The sequence below is a fragment of the Dendropsophus ebraccatus genome, chromosome 6 (genome assembly GCF_027789765.1).
Source record: "Dendropsophus ebraccatus isolate aDenEbr1 chromosome 6, aDenEbr1.pat, whole genome shotgun sequence".
Classification (NCBI taxonomy): Eukaryota; Metazoa; Chordata; class Amphibia; order Anura; family Hylidae; genus Dendropsophus; species Dendropsophus ebraccatus.
This window is the reverse complement of record NC_091459.1, coordinates 130,759,749-130,780,442: the sequence shown is the minus strand read 5'-3', so window position 1 is coordinate 130,780,442 and position 20,694 is coordinate 130,759,749. Positions and strand designations below refer to the sequence as shown.

General features: G+C 43.9%; 1 protein-coding gene across 5 annotated transcripts in view; it reads right to left on the bottom strand.

Moving 5' to 3' along the window:
* LOC138796073 (ephrin type-A receptor 3-like) overlaps nucleotides 1-20,694 on the bottom strand; it is a 195,604-nt gene that overhangs the window by 95,545 nt on the left and 79,365 nt on the right. For all 5 annotated transcript variants that reach the window (XR_011363709.1, XM_069975978.1, XM_069975974.1 and 2 more), the window contains one exon: nucleotides 10,206-10,361. Coding sequence is in view for 4 of the 5 variants with exons in the window: in XM_069975978.1 (XP_069832079.1) it covers nucleotides 10,206-10,361 (156 nt within the window). In the remaining variant the exon portion in view is untranslated. The remainder of the gene's footprint in view (nucleotides 1-10,205; nucleotides 10,362-20,694) is intronic.

The following is a 20,694-nucleotide window of genomic DNA, read 5'->3' as shown; positions in this document are numbered from 1 at the left end:
GCATTGTCTTCTAAGCCCAAGAGAAGGGCTCATTCAGCCATGGTTTCCTATAGGTTTCCTCCACTGGGGGTTTTTCTTCTCCTGATTGCTTAAGGATGGATATTTTTGAGTTGGTAGTCTAACAGAAGTATAACAGATTCTACGTGAGCTAGTGCAAAGCAGATGACATGAAATGAGTCAGGATGAATAAGCCTTTCAGTGTCTCTATGACAAGGGGGGTCCTTTACATCTAAATAAAATAAGGTTTCTATATTACAAAGGATTTGTTTGTGAACAATAAAAAGACTATGGTTCTCTCTGCTAGAGGAATTGGTCATGGTGGACTCACTAAAACAGTTCAGGAAGGTCCTGGGAGGATTAAGGACTTCTGGAGTGTAATCATTTTATGTATTATAGTTATTAGATCCTGGAGTAGACTCGATGATCCAGGGATTTACTCTGATTGCTGGATTTGGAGTCTAAAGGAGTCTTTTTTTCATAAGGTGAGGAAAAGTGGCTTCTGTCTCATAGGGGCTTTACCATCTTCTTGTTTTTTTTCAGCCCTAAAAACAATATTACTATGAATGTATAGTCCCCATATTTTGTGTTGGGATTATAGTTGTGATATCTACTGTAGCTCAGTGTATGTGTTGGGGGTGATAGTTGTTTTTGTATTTGAAAGCAAATGGGCAATAAAATCATTTCTTTTAAGGGGTACTCTGGGAAATAAACTTTTTTTTTTCCAAATCAACTGGTGTCAAAAACTTATATGGATTTGTAAATGAATTCTTTTTTAAAAATCTCAAGTCTTTCAGTACTTATCAACTTCTGTATGTCCTGCAGGAAGTGGTGTATTCTTTCCAGTCTGACACAGTGCTCTCTGCTGCCACCTCTGTCCATGACAGGAACTGTCCAGAGCAGCAGCAAATTCCCTGACAGTTCCTGACATGGACAGAAGTGGCAGCAGAGATCACCATGTCCGGTTGGAAAGAATATATCACTTTCTACAGGATATACCGCAGCTGATAAGTACTGGAAGACTTGAGATTTTAAATAAAAATAGTTTACAAATCTGTGTAAATTTCTGACACCAGTTTTGATTTGAAAACAATTTTTTTTCTCTGGAGTACCCCTTTAATTGTGTCTTATAAGGAAAAATAGAGTGTTAAAATACATTATTACTAATTTCAGACCTTACTTAACTTATATGAAAGAGTCCATAACTCCTACTTCTCCCATTTTTTATAACTCCCTAGGCCCTTTCGCTCATATAATAAATCATAGCCGCCATTTTACCCGCCAGCTCCAGCAGTTGGACCCCCATGATATCAGTCCTAGGAGACTGATCAAAATGGAGTCATCTGCTTCCATTGCAGAGTAAGGAACCTGGTAATAGTCCTTTGAGAGTAAGCTTCATTTCTGTATGGCACAAGAGAGTCATTTCAGGAGTGATCTATAAGTATATATAGCTGTACATAAGGAAGCGAGCGCAGCTGCTGTGCACTAAAGCCGGGCACGTACATGCATTTATATCACGTTTAACTTGCTCTTTATGACGCATTGGCGAGTTATTGTCATCTCGTAGTACTAAACAAAGGACTGAGCAGATGGAAGAGGCTAAGCTCCAGCTGATGGATTGGTACCATTAAGTTTCACAAACACTACATGATTAGTACTTTAATATACAATTCCTGAGAGTGCCTTCAATGTACCGCATTCAGCAACGCAACGTATGCCGCCATTAATACACACTTGTGCTTTATGTAGGGTTACTTTATAACACTTAACTTGTATAGGGCTGCAAAGTATACCGTAAAAACCTAATAAATGCCTCTGACTTCATTGTCTCTCAAATCATCAGTCTGTAGATGATGAAAATAAGTGCCCTTTATATTATAGGGGGATTTACAGCTGATATTTTAAAGGGGAACTCTGGAAAGTAGAAAAAGAAATAAATAAAGTCCTACATTTAAGTAATAAAGTGATATTACTGTATACAAAAAATAAGAAGTTACGATTTTTTTCTTTTATTAACATACTAATGCTGTTGAGTGGCAGTACCAAGAGACAACACAGGCCTCTCTGCTGCCATCAGTGTTCAATGGGATGCCCAAGCTTAAAAGGGTTGTCCAGCGAAAATCTTTTTCTTTCAAATCAACTGGTGTCAGAAAGTTATATAGATTTGTAACTTACTTCTATTAAAAAATCTCAAGTCTTCCAATACTTATCAGCTGCTGCATGTCCTGCAGGAAATGTTGTTTTATTTTCAGTCTGACACACTGCTCTCTGCTGACATCTCTGCCCCAGACAGGAACTGTCCAGAGCAGGAGAGGTTTTCTATGGGGCTTCATAGAAAACTGAGACAGAGTTCCTGTCTCGGCCAGAGATGTCAGCAGAGAGCACTGTTTCAGACTGAAAATAAAACATTTCCTGCATTATTTTTTTTTTTTACATTGAAAAGCTACAGTAAGGGATGACACATCCACCCTAGTGCCACCAATGGCTATACTTTAAATTAGAGAGTGTTGTGGGCATGCTTTCTGATATGTGTGTGAATCACACTACAAAAATAGGGCAAGGAGGTGATTATTGCTGATCTTTATGAACTTAAATGAATCTCTTTCATAATAATGGGGAAACGTCTGACCCTATCCGCAGTGTACACAGCACAAGCTGAAAAGTGATTCCTATAGAACAGGGAGTGGTATGCCAACTTCTATGTTTTAATTTATTAATACATTTTTTAAAAAAGAGGGAGTATCTGGGCTTAAGAAAATTAGGTCAGAGACTGACAATTTTGTTCATATGGGAGAGTGTTGTGGGCATGCTCTGTGATATGTGCAGTGGTCACACTGCAGACGGGGCAAGGAGGTGATTATTGTTGATCATGTCATTCACCGGCATCTTTAAAAATTTTAATGCACCTCTTTAATAATAATAAAACAACTTTTTACCCTACCCACAGTGTGCACGGCTTAAAGGGAACCTGTCACCTGAGAACAGAGGGAAGAGCCCACCCGACCCCCCGGTGGAGCCCCGATTTGCTATGGACGTTGGACTCATCTCTTCTCATTTACATATCGTGCGTGCAAACCGTCAGGCTGCGATTTCTCCATGGAGGGTCCGGCTTCTGGAGCGGGACTTGCAGGATGAGGTAAGTATCCGGGGCTCCACCGGGGGGTTGGGCGGGCTCTTCCCTCTGTTCTCAGGTGACAGGTTCCCTTTAAGCTGAAAAGTTATTCCTACAAAACAGGAAGTGTAATGCCAGCGTCTTTGTATTCATTTATTAAAGAATTCTTGACTATTTTTAATTGATTCAGAGATTGATAATTTTGCTCATACGGGAGAGTGTAGTGGGCATGCTCTGTGATATGTGCAGAAGTCACACTGCAAATAGCGGCAGAAGGTGATTATTGTCGATCATGTGATCCTCCAGCATCTTTATAAACTTTAATCCTGTGCTGTTCTCCTCACTTATCTGTATGTTATTCAGATGTTTTATAACTGCATTGTTTACATTCATTCCTTGTTGTATTCATTACATGTATTCTTGTTGTGCTGCCATCTGCTGGCCAAGAGTTTAGACTCCCCTCCATTTTCACATTTTTTGGTTCGTCCCTTAGTGGGTGTGTCTTATAGCCCAGTCTCCACGTCACTTCCTGTAGCAGGCATTCTTCATCCTGCTTCTGACTGGAGAAGTAGTGCTTGCTTGGGCTTATCAGAGTCATAATCTTCTGACCAGAAATTACAAGTGTCAGCAAGGTATCTTCTAGGAAAGCAGCAACAGCCCAATATAACTACTATACTGCATCTGTGACTAAGCTGTATGTGAAGTTATTAAACTACGTTCTGCTCAATTTCCTACTCTACCTGACGCTTATTCTGGTTCCTGTCTGCCTCATATGCTGGAATACAAGGTAGGAATCTCCAGTCAGGCCCACTAGTCAGATAAACCTTCACTCGCCGCATGTGGGGACAGAACAGTCAGAAGATTCACTTAAAAAGCCCAAAATCACAGCTAGAAATTGCCTGTAACCCAGACCAGTCAGAGGTCTCCATAGCAACAAGCACATGGTCAGCTAATCTGAGACAGCACGTCCAGACAGGCCTCAGGACAAGCACAGTGTGTGTCTGCTATATTCTACACCTGCATAGAAGTCTTCCACAAGCACCCCAAGCTGTTTCTCATATCTTAAATGAACCTTTCATCACTCAGTAGAAGGACAGTTTTGTGTGTGAAGCTCCCTCAGACCATACCCCTCCTAAGAGACTTGCTGCATACTACCTCCCGTTGGTCTGGCCACCCAGACTTGAAAACCCCACAAATCACTCAAATAACGCTGGGAATCATATCGGGGTGTCCTAAAGAAGCTGTGCTGCGATTTTCAGTCCCCAATTCCAAAGTTAATTTTCTTAAAGAGACAGTACACTTAAAATCAAAATGGCCGAAAAGCATCCCGAGCAACTCCCCAGTGATAAAACACAGCAAGGACAAGTTGATAGTGATGATTTGGAACAGCAGGAAGCAGAACTCACACTTCCAACAGACCAAGTTGTCCGACCAAGACGCTCTCTCAAACCGACACTAAAGGTAATTGAAAATTATCATACTGCTAAAAATGAGCTCTGTGATGACCTGGAGGAGAGATGGAAACGAGTTACCTCCCTCGTGGCAAGTCTTCAATCCTTCAAGGGTGACACCGAGAGTCAACAAGATGCTGTTGCACGGCTGAATACAGAGCATGAAAGATATAAGAGACTGTTTGCAAAGTATATCACCTTCTTAAAAGCCTCTAATATCGATGAAGCCTTAACAGAGCTGATCAAGGCAGAATCATCAGAAATAGAAAGAGACACCATGGTGCAGAATGCTAAAGATAAAGCGGAGCTCCGTATCTCTCATCTACAAGAGACTAGATCGCACAGATCAAATTCATCTAAACGTTCATCACGGTCATACAGATCCTCGTGCTCAAGAAGCTCAGTCCTGAGTGACAGAATACTAGAGGCCCGCATAGATGCAGAGCAATCCAAAATAAGACGTGCCTTCAGAGGAAAGGAAGTAATGGCAGAGGCTCAGATAAAGATCCTTCAAACAGAGATGGAAAAGGAAGTTGCAATGGCCGAAGCTAAGGCTAAAAAAGAGAGTGCAGAAGCAGAGGCTCAGATAAAGATCCTTCAAACAGAGATGGAAGAGGAAATTGCATTGGCCAAAATAAAAGTACTCGAGCAAGCAATGAGCCAAAGTCTCGATCCAGTTTGCTTGCCACAAGAAACAGACAATCCTGTCGATCGCACCAATGACTATGTGCTGAATCAGTTACCTGCAGCCCCCCCTATTTCTAGCGCCATTCAAGCTGACAACACTGAAATCTCCAAGTCAGCTCTACCTGCAGCTACGGTGCCACCTATAGCACCCGCACGAACTGATGATCGTCACCCAGATGTGCCTTCTCAAGGACAACTATCACAGGAAGATGGTTACCGAGTGTTTTCTGGCCTAGTCGCGCAGCACAAGCAGCGGTCGTCAGAACTTATAGAGGCTAAACCACAGCTCAACCCTGCAGCAACATCATTCTACCCTGGAACATCTCACCCTTTCACGCCAACCAACCCATACGCCCAAGGGGTACAACGAGTTGACACGGCAACAAGAAGTGAGAAAACAGATATATCTGAGTTCGCAAGGTACATGGTTAGCAGGGAGCTGATCAACACCAGTCTCTCCAAATTTGACGACCGCGCAGAGAGCTACAGAGCCTGGAAAGCAACCTTCAAAGCTGCCATCGCCAACCTCAACCTTACCGCAGAGCAGGAGCTTGATCTCATGGTCAAATGGCTGGGCCCTGGCTCTACAAATCGCATCAAGAGCTTAAGGACTGTCTATGTGGGACAAGCTGAAGCAGGTCTTGCCGCTGCCTGGCAGAGACTTGAACGTACCTTTGGCAGTGCCGAAGCAATAGAGAAAGCCCTATTCAAGAGACTGCAGAACATCCCAAAGATTAATCTGAAGGAAGTCCACAAGCTTCAGGACTTAAGTGATCTGCTCATGGAACTGGAACTTGCTAAAAGAGATCCTCGTCTATCTGGACTATGCTATCTGGATACCGCCCATGGGGTAAACCCAATCGTCACAAAGCTGCCATACAGTTTGCAGGAGAAGTGGGCAACATCAGTCTCAAGATATAAGAGAGCACATGATGTCACCTTTCCACCATTCATCCACTTCTGCAGGTTCATCGACGAACAGGCCCAGATGAGGAATGACCCCAGTCTTGACTTCCTGGAGCTCAACATTCCAGCTGCATCATCATCAAGGTATGAAGGGGTCACACAGAAAAACAGAGACTTTAAGAGCTGTGCGAGTGTTAGAAAGACTAACCTGCCACCACCTGCAGCATCCACGGGTAAACACCAAACTAACTCATCAAGAGACAAGTCCTTTAATCGTGAATGTCCCATTCATAAAAAACCTCACTCACTAAATAAATGCAGAGGCTTCAGGTCCAAACCCATACAGGAACGCAAGAAAATCCTCACTGAGCTAGGAGTATGTTTCAGATGCTGCGCCTCATTGGAGCATATGGCTAAGGACTGTAAATCTGCCATTAAGTGTGAGGAGTGTCACAGCGACAGACATGTCACGGTTATGCACCTAACCCCACCCACCAGCGATTCATCGGCTGCAATTACCAGTATTCCCACTACAAGCCATGGCGGGGAGCCTCAGAATCGTGCTAACTCTACCACTGATGTTTCCTGTTCATGCTCAGAGGTATGTGGGGAGAGCCAAAGGGACAAATGTTGTGCCAGAATATGTCTGATCAAGGTTTACCCAGAAGGACAACCAAAAAAGGCTCTAAAAATGTATGCAATCATTGATGACCAGAGCAACCGGTCCCTAGCCGGACCTAAATTCTTTGAAGCCTTTGGGATCGAGGGACCCACAAAACCCTATACCTTAAACACCTGCTCAGGCAGCATAGAGACTTGTGGCAGAAGAGCACAGGGATTTATCGCTTCTCCCATCAATGGAGACACAGAGATACCCTTACCTACACTGATTGAATGCGACCAAATACCTGATCACAGGGATGAGATTCCTACCCCAGAAGCTGCATTTCACCAACCACACCTAAGGCACCTGACCAGTGTTATCCCACCCTTGGATATGGACGCTGAAATTCTACTCCTGCTTGGCAGAGACAATCTAAGGGTACACAAGGTGCGTCAGCAGTGTAACGGTCCTGACTATGCCCCATACGCCCAGAGACTGGACTTAGGATGGGTAATCATTGGAAATGTATGCTTGGATCAATCAGGAATTGACTCCTTTAAGACTTACGTGCACAGGGACGGACGCACATCTTGCATCAAGCCGTGCCCTCATCACTATAAAGTCAAGGAGAAACCTCCAGACCTCATACAGCTGCCTGACGTCATTCCCTCCCCCTATGCTGACAACTTGGGGAGATCAGTGTTCCTCACAACGAAGGATGACGATAAAGTAGCCTTGTCAGTAGAGGACAGAGACTTTGTCAAGATTATGGACAGTGAATTCTCTAAGGAGGAAACCAATCACTGGGTTTCTCCACTACCGTTCAGAGCTTCCAGGGTAAGACTCCCAAACAACCGGGAACAAGCTTTGCAAAGATTTAACTCTCTTCAGCGTTCCCTAAACAGCAAGCCTGAAATGAGAGAACACGTTGTCACGTTTATGGAAAGAATATTCCGGAACAACCATGCAGAACCAGCTCCATCTTTGAAGAAGAACGAGGAGTGCTGGTACTTACCTTCATTCGGAGTATACCATCCCAGAAAACCTAATCAAATTAGGGTTGTATTTGACTCAAGCGCCAAACATCAAGGTGTGTCTCTTAATGACGTTCTTCTCACAGGTCCCAATCTGACAAATAACCTTGTCGGAGTCTTGATGAGGTTCAGAAAAGAGCCTGTTGCCATCACCGCTGATATTGAACAGATGTTCCACTGCTTCATAGTCAGAGAGGACCACAGGAACTTCCTCAGATTTCTGTGGTACAAGGACAATGACACCACCAAGGAGATGATGGAGTACCGCATGAGGGTACATGTATTTGGGAACAGCCCTTCACCTGCTGTAGCGACTTATGGCCTTCGCAGAACCGCCAAAGAGGGAGAGTCCCAGTATGGAAAGGACGCCAGAGACTTTGTAGAAAAGGACTTCTACGTAGATGATGGACTCAAATCATTACCTACTGAAGAAGAGGCAATTGATTTACTTAAAAGGACTCAAAACATGCTGTACCAAGCCAAACTACGGCTACACAAAATCGCTTCAAACAGCCTGGCTGTCATGAGAGCCTTCGAGTCAGATGATCATACTCCTGGATTCAAGGACATAAACCTGGGACAAGACGATCCACCAGTGCAAAGAAGCTTAGGCCTGAGGTGGGATCTGTCCGCCGACTCCTTTGGCTTTCAAGTAAGTCGTGCAGACAAACCCTTTACAAAACGTGGTGTCCTGTCAGTTGTGAACAGCCTATACGATCCACTGGGATTTGTAGCGCCCATTACCATACAAGGTAAATCCCTACTGAGACAGCTTTCTGAAACCATCAAGGATTGGGATGCCCCCCTTCCTTCTGATAAAGAGCAAAAGTGGGAAGCCTGGAAGCAATCTTTGTATGCTTTGGTTCAGATCCACATCCCAAGATGCTATGTCAAAGCCTCACTTACTGCCAGCAAGGGGAAAGAACTGAATATTAGCACCAAGCCCATCCAAGATCAGCTGGCAGAGAAGGGTTGCACCTGGATTTTCAATCCTCCTCATAGTTCCCACATGGGAGGCACCTGGGAAAGGATGATCGGGATCTCCCGCAGCATCTTGAACTCTATGCTTATGGATGTGAATTCTTCAAGACTCACACATGAGACTCTGGTTACTCTTCTCGCTGAGGTTTCCGCCATCATCAACTCAAGACCCCTTGTTCCAGTATCAATGGATCCTGAAGCACCAGCTATACTGACTCCAGCTACTCTTCTCACCCAGAAAACTGGGAATCAACTGACGCCAAGTAGAGAGTACACTCATGGAAACATCTACCAAAAACAGTGGAAACGTGTACAACACTTAGCGGATTACTTCTGGAACAGATGGCGAAAGGAGTATCTTGTGATTCTTCAAGGAAGAAGAAAATGGCAACACCAGAAACCAAACTTGAAAAAAGGAGACCTCGTATTGATGAAGGAACAACAAACCGAAAGGATGGACTGGCCTATGGGACTAGTTACAAAAGTTCTTCCCAGCAAGGATGGCAAGATCCGGAAGGTGGAGTTGAAGATCTCCAGGAAGGGTGAGACCAAAACGTTTGCAAGGCCTATCAACGAACTGATCCTGATATTGCCTGTTGAGGATGTTCCTGGCGGATGAACAGGATTGAACTTTCTTTTAAAGAACTTTATTCCTCAGTTATGAAACAGGATTATCTCACTGTTTATATTGCATATTAACATGTTTTGTTTCAGGTTCTGCACTATATTTCATAGAAATTAGTTTATAGTGAAATCCCCCTAAGGGAATTTCAGACGGGGAGTGTGCTGTTCTCCTCACTTATCTGTATGTTATTCAGATGTTTTATAACTGCATTGTTTACATTCATTCCTTGTTGTATTCATTACATGTATTCTTGTTGTGCTGCCATCTGCTGGCCAAGAGTTTAGACTCCCCTCCATTTTCACATTTTTTGGTTCGTCCCTTAGTGGGTGTGTCTTATAGCCCAGTCTCCACGTCACTTCCTGTAGCAGGCATTCTTCATCCTGCTTCTGACTGGAGAAGTAGTGCTTGCTTGGGCTTATCAGAGTCATAATCTTCTGACCAGAAATTACAAGTGTCAGCAAGGTATCTTCTAGGAAAGCAGCAACAGCCCAATATAACTACTATACTGCATCTGTGACTAAGCTGTATGTGAAGTTATTAAACTACGTTCTGCTCAATTTCCTACTCTACCTGACGCTTATTCTGGTTCCTGTCTGCCTCATATGCTGGAATACAAGGTAGGAATCTCCAGTCAGGCCCACTAGTCAGATAAACCTTCACTCGCCGCATGTGGGGACAGAACAAATCCACCCCTTTAATAATAATGAGCTGAACACAAGCTGTAAAGTGATCTCTACAAAACAGGAACTGCACGCTTCTATGTTCTATATTATGCATTAATTAAATTTTTTTTTTTAAACCCACTCACGTGAACAAGCTGCAGACTTGGGGTCCGTCTCCGGCCTGTAGAAGCCTTTCTCACACGTGCACTCGGCGGAGCTGTCCTGCAGGGAGAAGCTGTGGGCCGGGCACGGTGTACAATGGGCGTCCGTCAGCAGAGCCTTATAATACCCCGGAAGGCAAGCTGGAAGAGAAACAAGAGCACAGGATGAAACTGTAGACTCGGTCAACATCAATGGACGACAGGTTGACATAAAAGCTCAGCGTCTCTTCCCGGTGCGGTATTCTGGCATTGATAGACAAGTGAATTGCAGGTGAAATGGCCCATGTAAGCAGTATTAGCGTCTGGTGACAACCCCCTGCGGTTCTTGGAGTCCGCTCTAAGGGAACAGATGTGTGATATGTGTAATGAACTGCACCAGTTACACTCAACGCATTCATTGGTTCAATTGAAAGCAACAGGAATTTCTTCCCGGATATTATCTGGCGGTAGGTAAGAATTAATCTCATTGTCCAATCTAGGTAGAAATAGAATAGAAGCTGAAGATGAGCATCATATGGCAATCACTGGCATGGTGAGGAGCTGGCCTGGTGCCCATCAGGTTCCCAGATTATTAGGTGTTGAATTAGAACATTAGAAAACAGAAGATGTGCACAGATACATGGAAATTCACTGGAGGGAAGTGTCGGTAATCATTGCCCGGGATTCATGGAAGGTTATGATGGGCAGCACAAGGCGGCAGTGCCTTCTGTCACCATCCTAGACGAGGGCTGGGGGTTGTTACAGCCGCTACCTTCTGTCTAGTAGTAAATGAGTTGGCGCTATGCCATAGCCCATCCATCATCCATTATAATTTACTATATACTGTATAGAAATATGGAATAATAGAATATGGAGAGTGGATAGCTTAGTGCACATAAAGGACAGTTCTATAGAGCTGTTATATATAAGATATATATATTATATATATAGGCTACTGCTGTATACCCTGAGTCAGAAACAAAATCATGGCATGATCCACCAGATGCCATGTTATGGAGGTATTATTACTGGAAGAATGGTTATATGGCATCGCACAGAACAGCGTAGCATGGGCCTGAGACCTGTTGTTATATAGATTTTATATAATGATAATAATCATCATCATCATCATCATCATTATTATTATTATTATATTATTATATATTTATTATTATTATTATTATTATTATTATTATTATTTATTTTATTATTATATCATTATTATATCATTATTGTTCTTTTGTTTATAACAAAGGACCACAGCACTCAAGGTTTGTGAACCAAAAGATGCACAGGGAGTTTATTCCATCATGTCAGCCAATACAGTAATACGGTAGCGACACCCTCTCAGTTTTTTTTTTTTTTTAAGTGAGAGGGGATTGAAAAGCCGCTATTATATTGTTGTCTGTTTTGATGGAATAAACTCACCGCTCACTTTCTGGATCACAAACCTAGAGTGCTGCAGTCCTTTTGTTGGATTTGGCTATTTGGACCCTATTTACGGCCCTGAACACTGACCTGCAGCCACCATTACTAATCTCTCTCTTGCTCTCTGTCTCTCTCTATATACAGTATATAGTGAATGGCCACTTTATCACAGACCCCATCCGGTAGTGTGTTACATCCCCTCTTGCCTCCATTACCGCACTTACATGCTCTGAGGAGCCCACCTCTAACTCATCCCAGAGATGTCTCCAACCGATATCTCTCCAGCCAATGCAAATATACATCTTACCAAGTATGCTGAGAGTTGTAGTTGTGCAACAGCTGGAGTGCCGAAGGTCGGAGACCATTGCTCTATAGTAGGGGTAGAGAACCTTGGCTCTCCAGCTGTGGCAAAACTACAACTCCCATCATGCATGGACAGCCAAAGCTTTAGCTTTGGCTGTCCAGGCATGATGGGAGTTGTAGTTCTGCAACAGCTGGAGAACCAAGGCTCCCTACTCTATAGGATTAAGACTGGGGGACTAAAAGCCAGAGAAGCAAGAATACAGACTATACAGCCCTTGTGGTATTTCGGGTACATTATCCTACTGATGGTTTCCTTCTGCGATATGGGAAACAGCCGTCATGACAATCCCTACTGTCCATGTAAAGGGATCAGCATAGCCAAGGAACCATCACACCTCCTTCACCATCACAGATGAGCTCTAATGCAGCTACATTGTCTGCAGTCACAAGTATCTCCCCTCCCCCCGTAGGAGAAGTGCACATCTTTTCCAAGTGCCTCCAAACACGTCCTAGTGGAAAGAGTAAACACATCCCCTAATGTCCTATCCGCCATCACTTAGGGTCTTCTCCATCCTAAAATACGGCTTAGTGGAGCATTATAAATAATTCATAGCCTATCTTTAATTCCCGTTATCTCCTTCTATGTAGATATCAATGATGTTAGGTGTAGCAGAGCTGACTTTGTCATTGGTTGCGCCCTTCTTACATTATAGTTACCTGCAGTCCTATGTAAAAATCTAACATAATTGTGCCAGATGACAAACTCGGCTCTGCTGCCTCCTTAATAAAAAGCTGACTATTTTTTTGCAGATGAGTATCGTGACTTTTTGACTGTGTTTTATTATGGTGTGCTAGCGCCGGCTTTCACAACACGCGCTGACAATGGGCGCTCCATCCTGAATTAAAATCTAAGCGTCGGCGCCTTCTTCTGTTTATTAGATTTTTTTGATTTTTTTTTAAGCGAGAAGCGTCTCATAGATGATTTGTCCTATATTACAGCCCTGACACATGACTCCTTAGATACAGGGAAACGGCATCAATAATACATTGTCTCCTTCTGCTTCAATTCACAGCAAATCAAGGACATGGGTTTCTGCCGCACAGACTCTCCGGGCTCGAAGGAAGAACCGGAAAAAAGCGAAGAACATTGATGATGGATGGGAGAACGCCATGTGTGATGAACATACAGGAGTGTAGATCAGTGTGATACATAGGAATATACAGGGGGAGATTTATCAGACATAAAGTAAAGTGAAACTGGCTCAGTTGCCCCTAGCAACCAATCAGATTCCACCTTTCAGTTTCCAAAGAGTCTGTGAGGAATGAAAGGTGGAATCTGATTGGTTGCTAGGGGCAACTGAGCCAGTTTCACTTTACACCATGTTTGATAAATCTCCCCTACAACAGTGTTTATATAGCACTAGGCTCATGCCACATCCGTTACATCTTATACTAGGACATGTAAGTGCTAATAGAAACATACAAGATTGCCGACAGAAGAAGCCGCCCTGCTCCATCTAGTCCGTCCTTGTCAAGTTCCCCCTTTCCCTTCCTCCCTCCTGTAACATATACTGTATAAAGGTTTCTGTCATGTCCCCCCTTTCCCTTCCTCCTTCCTGTAACATAAATAAAGGTTTCCATCGTGTCCCCCTTTCCCTTCTTCCCTCCTATAACATATATAAAGGTTTCCATCATGTCCCTCTTTTCCCTTCCTCCCTCCTTTAACATATATAAAGCTTTCTGTCATGTTCCCCCTTTCCCTTCTTCCCCCTGTAACATATATAAAGGTTTCCATCATGCCCCCCTTTCCCTTCCTCCCTCCAGTAACATATATAAAGGTTTCTGTCATGTTCCCCCTTTCCCTTCTTCCCCCTGTAACATATATAAAGGTTTCCATCATGCCCCCCTTTCCCTTCTTCCTTCCTGTAACATATATAAAGGTTTCCATCATGCCCCCCCCCCTTTCCTTCTTTCCTCTAGACTATACAGATTTAGATCCTTAAAGAGGACCTGTCACCCCCCGTGCCGGGGTGACTGAGATAAGAGCGCCCGAAGCCCGATGCGCGCGCTCCTCAGATGAGTCCAATGCTCATAGAGAATGACAGACAAGTCAGACGCTCCGTCATTCTTTATGAGCGTTGGACTCATCTGAGGAGTGCGCGCGCCGGGCTTGGGGCGCTCATATCTCAGTCACCCGACCACCTCCAGAAGCGGGACCCAGCGGGATCAGGTGAGTATAGGGTGCTCCAGCGGGGGTCGGGAGCCTGTCACCCCGATACGGGGGGTGAAAGGTTCCCTTTAAGTCTTCCTTGTGTATGCTGACACCCTCCATCATTTTTGAGGCAGTCTTTGGACCAGTTCTATTTTATCAATTTATATTTTTCATCTTTTTGCAGGTAAGGTCTCCAGAACTGGACACAGGCAGGGTCACATTTGTCATGAGGTGAGGTGAGATGAGTAACTCGCCTCAGACAGCAGATTCTCAGGCTCCTGAGGGGGAGTCCACATCTGTCCTGTAGTTTTCGTATAAAGTCAGTCTGACATAACTCAAATGACAGGGTTTGGCTAACTGACTCCCCCACTGTGTAACAGTGCGGATGCCACCCTACCTGCCTTCCTCTCTCCTTCAGTCAGTATCCTCCTCCACTCCAAGGTGGGTAAAACAGGCGCAGGTCCAAGGGGTAATAGTGATATAAAATATCATAACATTTATTAAAGGAATTATGCCAGCGACACAACGCGTTTCAAGAGCGGTCCGGTCTCTTTATCAAATGCCTAATGGTGGTTTTACACGGAACGATTTATCGTTCGAATTTGCACGATAACGATCGAATTCGAACAATAATCGTACGTGTAAATGCAGCGAACGATCAAGCGACGAGCGAGAAATCGTTCATTTTGATCTTTCAACAAGTTCTCAAATCGTCGTTGATCATTCGCAAAAAATTCGCAGATCGTTCCGTGTAAACATTCTTTCAACGATTTCACCTACACCTATGTGTGAGATAGGCTTAAGCGATCGCAAAACGATCGCATAACGATTTTTCTGTATGATGTATCGTTCCGTCAAAACGCCGATCGTTATAAAAAAAACATCGTTCATTTAAAATCGTTAATCGTGCGATCGGGCGAATTATTGCTCTGTGTAAAACCACCATTAGACACTTGATAAAGAGACTGGACCAGTCTCGAAACACGTTGTCGCTGGCATAATTCTTTTAATAAATTTTATGATATTTTATATCACTATTAACCCTTGGACCTGCGCCTGTCTTACCCGCCTTGGAGTGGAGGAGGATACTGACTGTCTTTAATCCCTGTGGGGATTAGTCGGGAGTGGCTGCGGTTTATTCACATGCTATCAGTAAGAGTTGTGCCTTACACCAGGACAACCTACTCAGGTAAGAGTTCTATGTGCTTACTTTTACCACTTCAGCCCTGTCTGAATTACGCTATGGAGCGCTGTCTTATATTTTGTTCCTCTCTCCTTGTCATGCCTGTGCCTCCTGCGTTTGATCAGGTAAATTATTTTTTAGAGGGATCAGGTCTTTTATTTACTGGAGGGCATCTATACCAATATGGGGGGAGCTCTACACACCATAAGCTACCAAGTTCAGAATTCTTGCCAAAGTAACATGACTTACATTCATAACATTCACTTACTAAAAACATTAAAACTCTACTGGTCTCTCTTATATTTGGGTCAGACATGTGACCTAACAGTGAGCAGTGTGTGAGATCCCGCGGCGCGCTGCTCTCTGGTATCCGCCAAATAACACAATTCTGAATCTTACTTCTGAGAAATAAATAATTGTGTGTTTAAAAAGAGAACAAAATAAGTAAAAGATTTACTACACGTCTCTATGAAGAATCAACCTCTTTTGCATGAACCCTGAGCTATTAGAGATGAGCGCAACTAGAGAATGCTGATGTCCGATGAAACGTTAGTCTGTATCTATGTATTCCAGGACTCCCTAGGGCTGCATCCAACTTCTTCAGACACCGGTAATCAAATGCCGAACAATCGGACTCGACCATGCTCTAGTTGCGCTCATCTCTAGTCGACTGACATGTCAAAAGGTACTGATCACACCAGGTCTCAGATGACACAGGGAGTCATCCAGGGAGTGGAGTGCACTGCTACACACTACACACTCAGGATTGCAGCGTATCTCAGCACGACATGTCAAACATTAGTATATATGATAGTAATTCTTTAAAGGCTCCAGTATCAGGCCATGTTCACACAACACATATTTTAGTAAAAGTAGGACCGTTGTTGCCGATTGCAACAATGGCCGTGATTAATACGAAAATATACGTTGCGTTGCCGTCTTTGGAATCTCGTCCAGGGTGTATAAACATAGCATACACTCTGGCCGGGATCCCTAGCGGCGCCATGAGAAACTGACATGTCTGTTTTCTGTGGCCGCTACACAGTGAATAGCGGCCGCAGAAAACCCTGTCAGTGCACACAGTGGAGCGAGCGGCTCTGGCCACACGCTCCATAGTGTGCAGTGGAGATTTCTGATGCGGGCGCACAGATGCGCTAAAGGTCATCCGGCCGGTACTGCAGTACCAGCTGGGATGATCTTTTCTGACACCGGCCGGGTCGCAGAACGGCCAGTCTCATACTATGTGTGACCATAGCCTCAGAGCATATGTTGGCACCTATGCACTAGGTATTTACATTAGGCTCCTGGGCCCCATTGCATATTGGCACTTAACTTCCAGCCATGTATCAGACATAATCCTAGTGTCTTATAGGGATGAGAGGCCACTGATCACCCTTAGTATGAGGACCTATTACAAGTGCTTTAATTACAAAAAAAACTAAAACAAAATTAAATCAATTGGTGGCAGAAAGTTATATAAATTTATACTTTACTTCTATTTAAAAATCTCCAGTCTTCCAGTACTTATCAGCTCCTGTATGTCCTGCAGGAAGTGGTGTATTCTTTCCAGTCTGACAGAGTGCTCTCTGCTGCCACCTCTGTCCATGTCAGGAACTGTCCATAGCAGCAAATCCCCCATGGGAAACCTCTTCTGCTTTGGACAGAGATGGCAGCAGAGAGAACCATGTCTGACTCCTTCCTGCAGGACATGCAGCAGCTGATAAGTATTGAAATATTTGATATATTTAAATAGAAGTAATATACAAATCTATATAATTTTCTGACACCAGTTGATTTGAAAAAAAATAAAATAAAATACTGGAGTACCCCTTTAAGTGGGTGCAAGATTAGTAGTGAGAGAGAGCAGACATGGCAAAATCTTCTATTCTAAAGTCTTCTGACCGGTACATATTAGGTAATGGCTGTAAACACGTGTACTAATACATAGGCATAAGTTCAGTAAAGAGCGACCTTCACTTTACAACTTTCTAGAAAACTTGTACCGTAAAACCATCAATTTGTATAATTGCAGCACAGAGGTCCCGGGGTCAGGCCTACCAGAAGTTCTTCATATTAGTTTCTAAAAATTTGTTTTCCGAGCGTCACATGGACTGATGGAAATGTAACACTTAAAATAGGTCTCCTATATAGAATATAGGATAAAAAAACAGTAAGTCCTCTCTTTGAGAGAGTCAAATCTCAGCTCTTCCACGTTCATTGTGGCCCCCGATAACCTCAGACTCGATATAGAATTAAATTATCCATCGCTATCTGTTTCATCTCTCACATTTACTGGAAGCTCAAAGACTCTGTGATCTGATTGAGGTGAAGCCCTTTGCATGCTTTACGGAGCAGCTTCACAGGCCTGGGAATAACCTGTACAAAACACCATTAGACTTGTCCAAAATACTCAAGATCCAATGGAAAAAAAGTGGAGATTGGATGACATTTTTCTCCGTCTGATCATGCCCTGATTTCTATCCAAGGATGAACAAACTGGGGGATGAGTAAAAAACAAAGGATCTGGAAGCTTTGAACACAGCCGGCCTCGCAAATCAGCAATGCTATTAAATATTGAAGACTCTCTGACTCAGATCTGCTCTGTACAATCAATAGCTCTTAGATTTAATGGTCCCGGACACAGGGCCGGGGAATACGCATGTGTTTGGGAAGCCTGCGGCAGATTTAAGGTGGGACGGGATTGTTCCCTGCAGGCTCGGTGGCAGGTGACTTGGACATAGGAAGACGTCAGGCTTTGGGAGTACTACTGGCTAAGACAGATAGGGGCGGAAAATGTGATGTTTAGTGAATAGAATGAGCTCTTAAAGGGGTTATTCAGCGAAAATCTTTTTCTTTCAAATCAATTAGTTTCAGAAAGTTTTATACAGATTTGTAATTTACTTCTATTTAAAAATCTTACATCTTTCAGTACTTATCAGCTGCTGTATGTAGTAGAAGTGGTGTATTCTCTCCAGTCTGACACGGTGCTCTCTGCTGCCATCTCTGTCCATGTCAGGAACTGTGCAGAGCAGGAACAAATCCCCATGAACAAATCCCATGGTAAATATGGGAAGATTTTAGATTTTTTTTAAAAAGTAAATTACAAATCTATATACCTTTCTGACACCAGTTGATTTGAATGAAAAATATTTTCACTGGAGTACCCCTTTAAGTATGTAAAACACCGGAATCCCTCCATAAGAACAGAAACAAGTAAACCATGGTAAATAAATAGGATCCCATCAGGATGTCTTAGGCAATCGCAATTGCTATCTGAATGTACTGACTGTATAAGACACATTTTAGTCTATGGGTCAATGCACACCATTGTTTGTGCATTGACCGGATCACAGAAAAGTAGGACCACCACTTATATGGACCCTATTACAGTCGGAACTCCATAGACTTGATTCCGTTCAGAAGTGCACTGTCCGTGATTACAAGTGGCACATCCATGGGCTGCTCGTAACAACGGATCAAGCCTTATGATGCATTATGGATAAGGCCTTAGGGTTCCATCACTAGATCATGATGCATTGGGTTGTTAGTTAGTGTAGCTCTACAGCATACCGATATGTGATTCAGTAATGGCAGAGTATAATAGCAGATCACTAAAATGACAGTACACTGCAATACATGTTTTGCAGTGTACTGTACAAGTGATGAAGCAAGTACACTTGCCAATGGGTGCTGCCCGTGCACTGATTGGCTGATGGGGATGGACGTAACTGCGACGCAGAGCAGGAAATGTATGGTCGCGGGCAGCAGGCTGCGGGGGGGGGGGGGTTAAAGGGGCCGAGTTGCGATGCCCTGGCCCCTGGGGGCCACTTCCGCAGTGCTGGTGTTATGAGCGGGCAATGACCGGGGCAGCTGCAGGGGTTATACTTGTCACGGTATAGGCCTGAGGGCGGCACAGCTGTAGGGCCGGTCTGTGGAATCTGCGGGTGATGATGGGCATGCGATTCTTCGCTGCACCTAGTCAGGGCACCAGTTAGTGGACACCAATGCCAGGGTTCAGTAACAGCGGTTTTATTATAGATGAGGTAACTAGTAGCAACAGTTCTGTCCGGATGCAACCGGGTATATAGCAGGCTTTGACAAATAAAGCAGGAGTGGTGCTGCATAGGCTGTGAGAATACGTGCCGGATGATGGGAGTAGGAGTATGAGAGAAATAGTGTTGCTGGGTGGATTAGCTTGAGAATAATACTTGCTGTGAATCCTTGTAGCGATGAGGAGAGATAACGGAATGACACCCAGATGAGAGAGAAGAATCCGGTCACTTGAGCAGGCAGATACAGCCGAAGACTTGAATACAGCAGCAGAATCAGTCACTCTTCTTATGGTGAAGAGGCTGCAGAGAAGAAGCCCAACTCCTCTGAGGCAGGAGAGGGACGACACACATCCTCCTTGCTTGGAAGCAGGGGGAAGACTAACTTGTTAGGAGGAAGTGGGAGGTCACATGGTTGCTCCTGGCCAGAGCTAGTCGGCCATTGGAGGAACCATGGTTACATGGCCATAATAGGAGTAGTAGTCTGCATGTTCTGGGACACTGCAGAGATACATACTCGCAGCGGAATGAAAATTCCACTGCGGGTATGTAAACCCATTTACTTCACACTACCAGGATTCGCTGCTATCGTGAATTCCGCTGCGAATCCAGTACCTGTGAAGACACCCTAAAGTAGGATTTGCTCAGTTGCCCCTAGCAACCAATCAGATTCCACTTTTCATTTCTCACAGACTCGTTGGAAAATGAAAAGTGGAATCTGATTGGTTGCTAGGGGCAACTGAGCCAATCCTACTTTACACTGGTTTGATAAATCTCCCCCATAGATCATTCCATTTACTCTCTAAAAATAGCGACACGATGACATCACTTTGTGATGATGACATCATTCATTTTTCAGATTGTGTGACATCACTATTCTGACCATCTAATAATACAATGTATAATGTATAGGTAAAGCTGGATTGCCTCTGCGTAGCGTCTCCTCCCTATCCTCAGTACTGCCGCTTCCTAGTAATATTGTCTCTGTACCGTGTTGCATAAATGAAGTGACGTCCCCAGGGATTACATACATAAGGGGGCGGGGGGGGGGGGGGCGGGAAGCAAAGGTGTTTTACCCGCTCACCACTCCGAAGGTCTATCTCCATTCCCATCAGACTATGGCATGACAATGGGATGTAAAGTGACATGCTAGTTTGCTTCAGAAGGCTTTGCGCCTATTTTTAAGCCTATGAAGAAAGGTTTGGGAGCCATTTCAAAGGATGCAGGACTTAATGTAGTTAATGATGAAAGGCTAAGCAATCAATAGTACATTAATAAATAATTCAGCGGCCTAGTGCTAAATGTTTCAAGAACACGTGG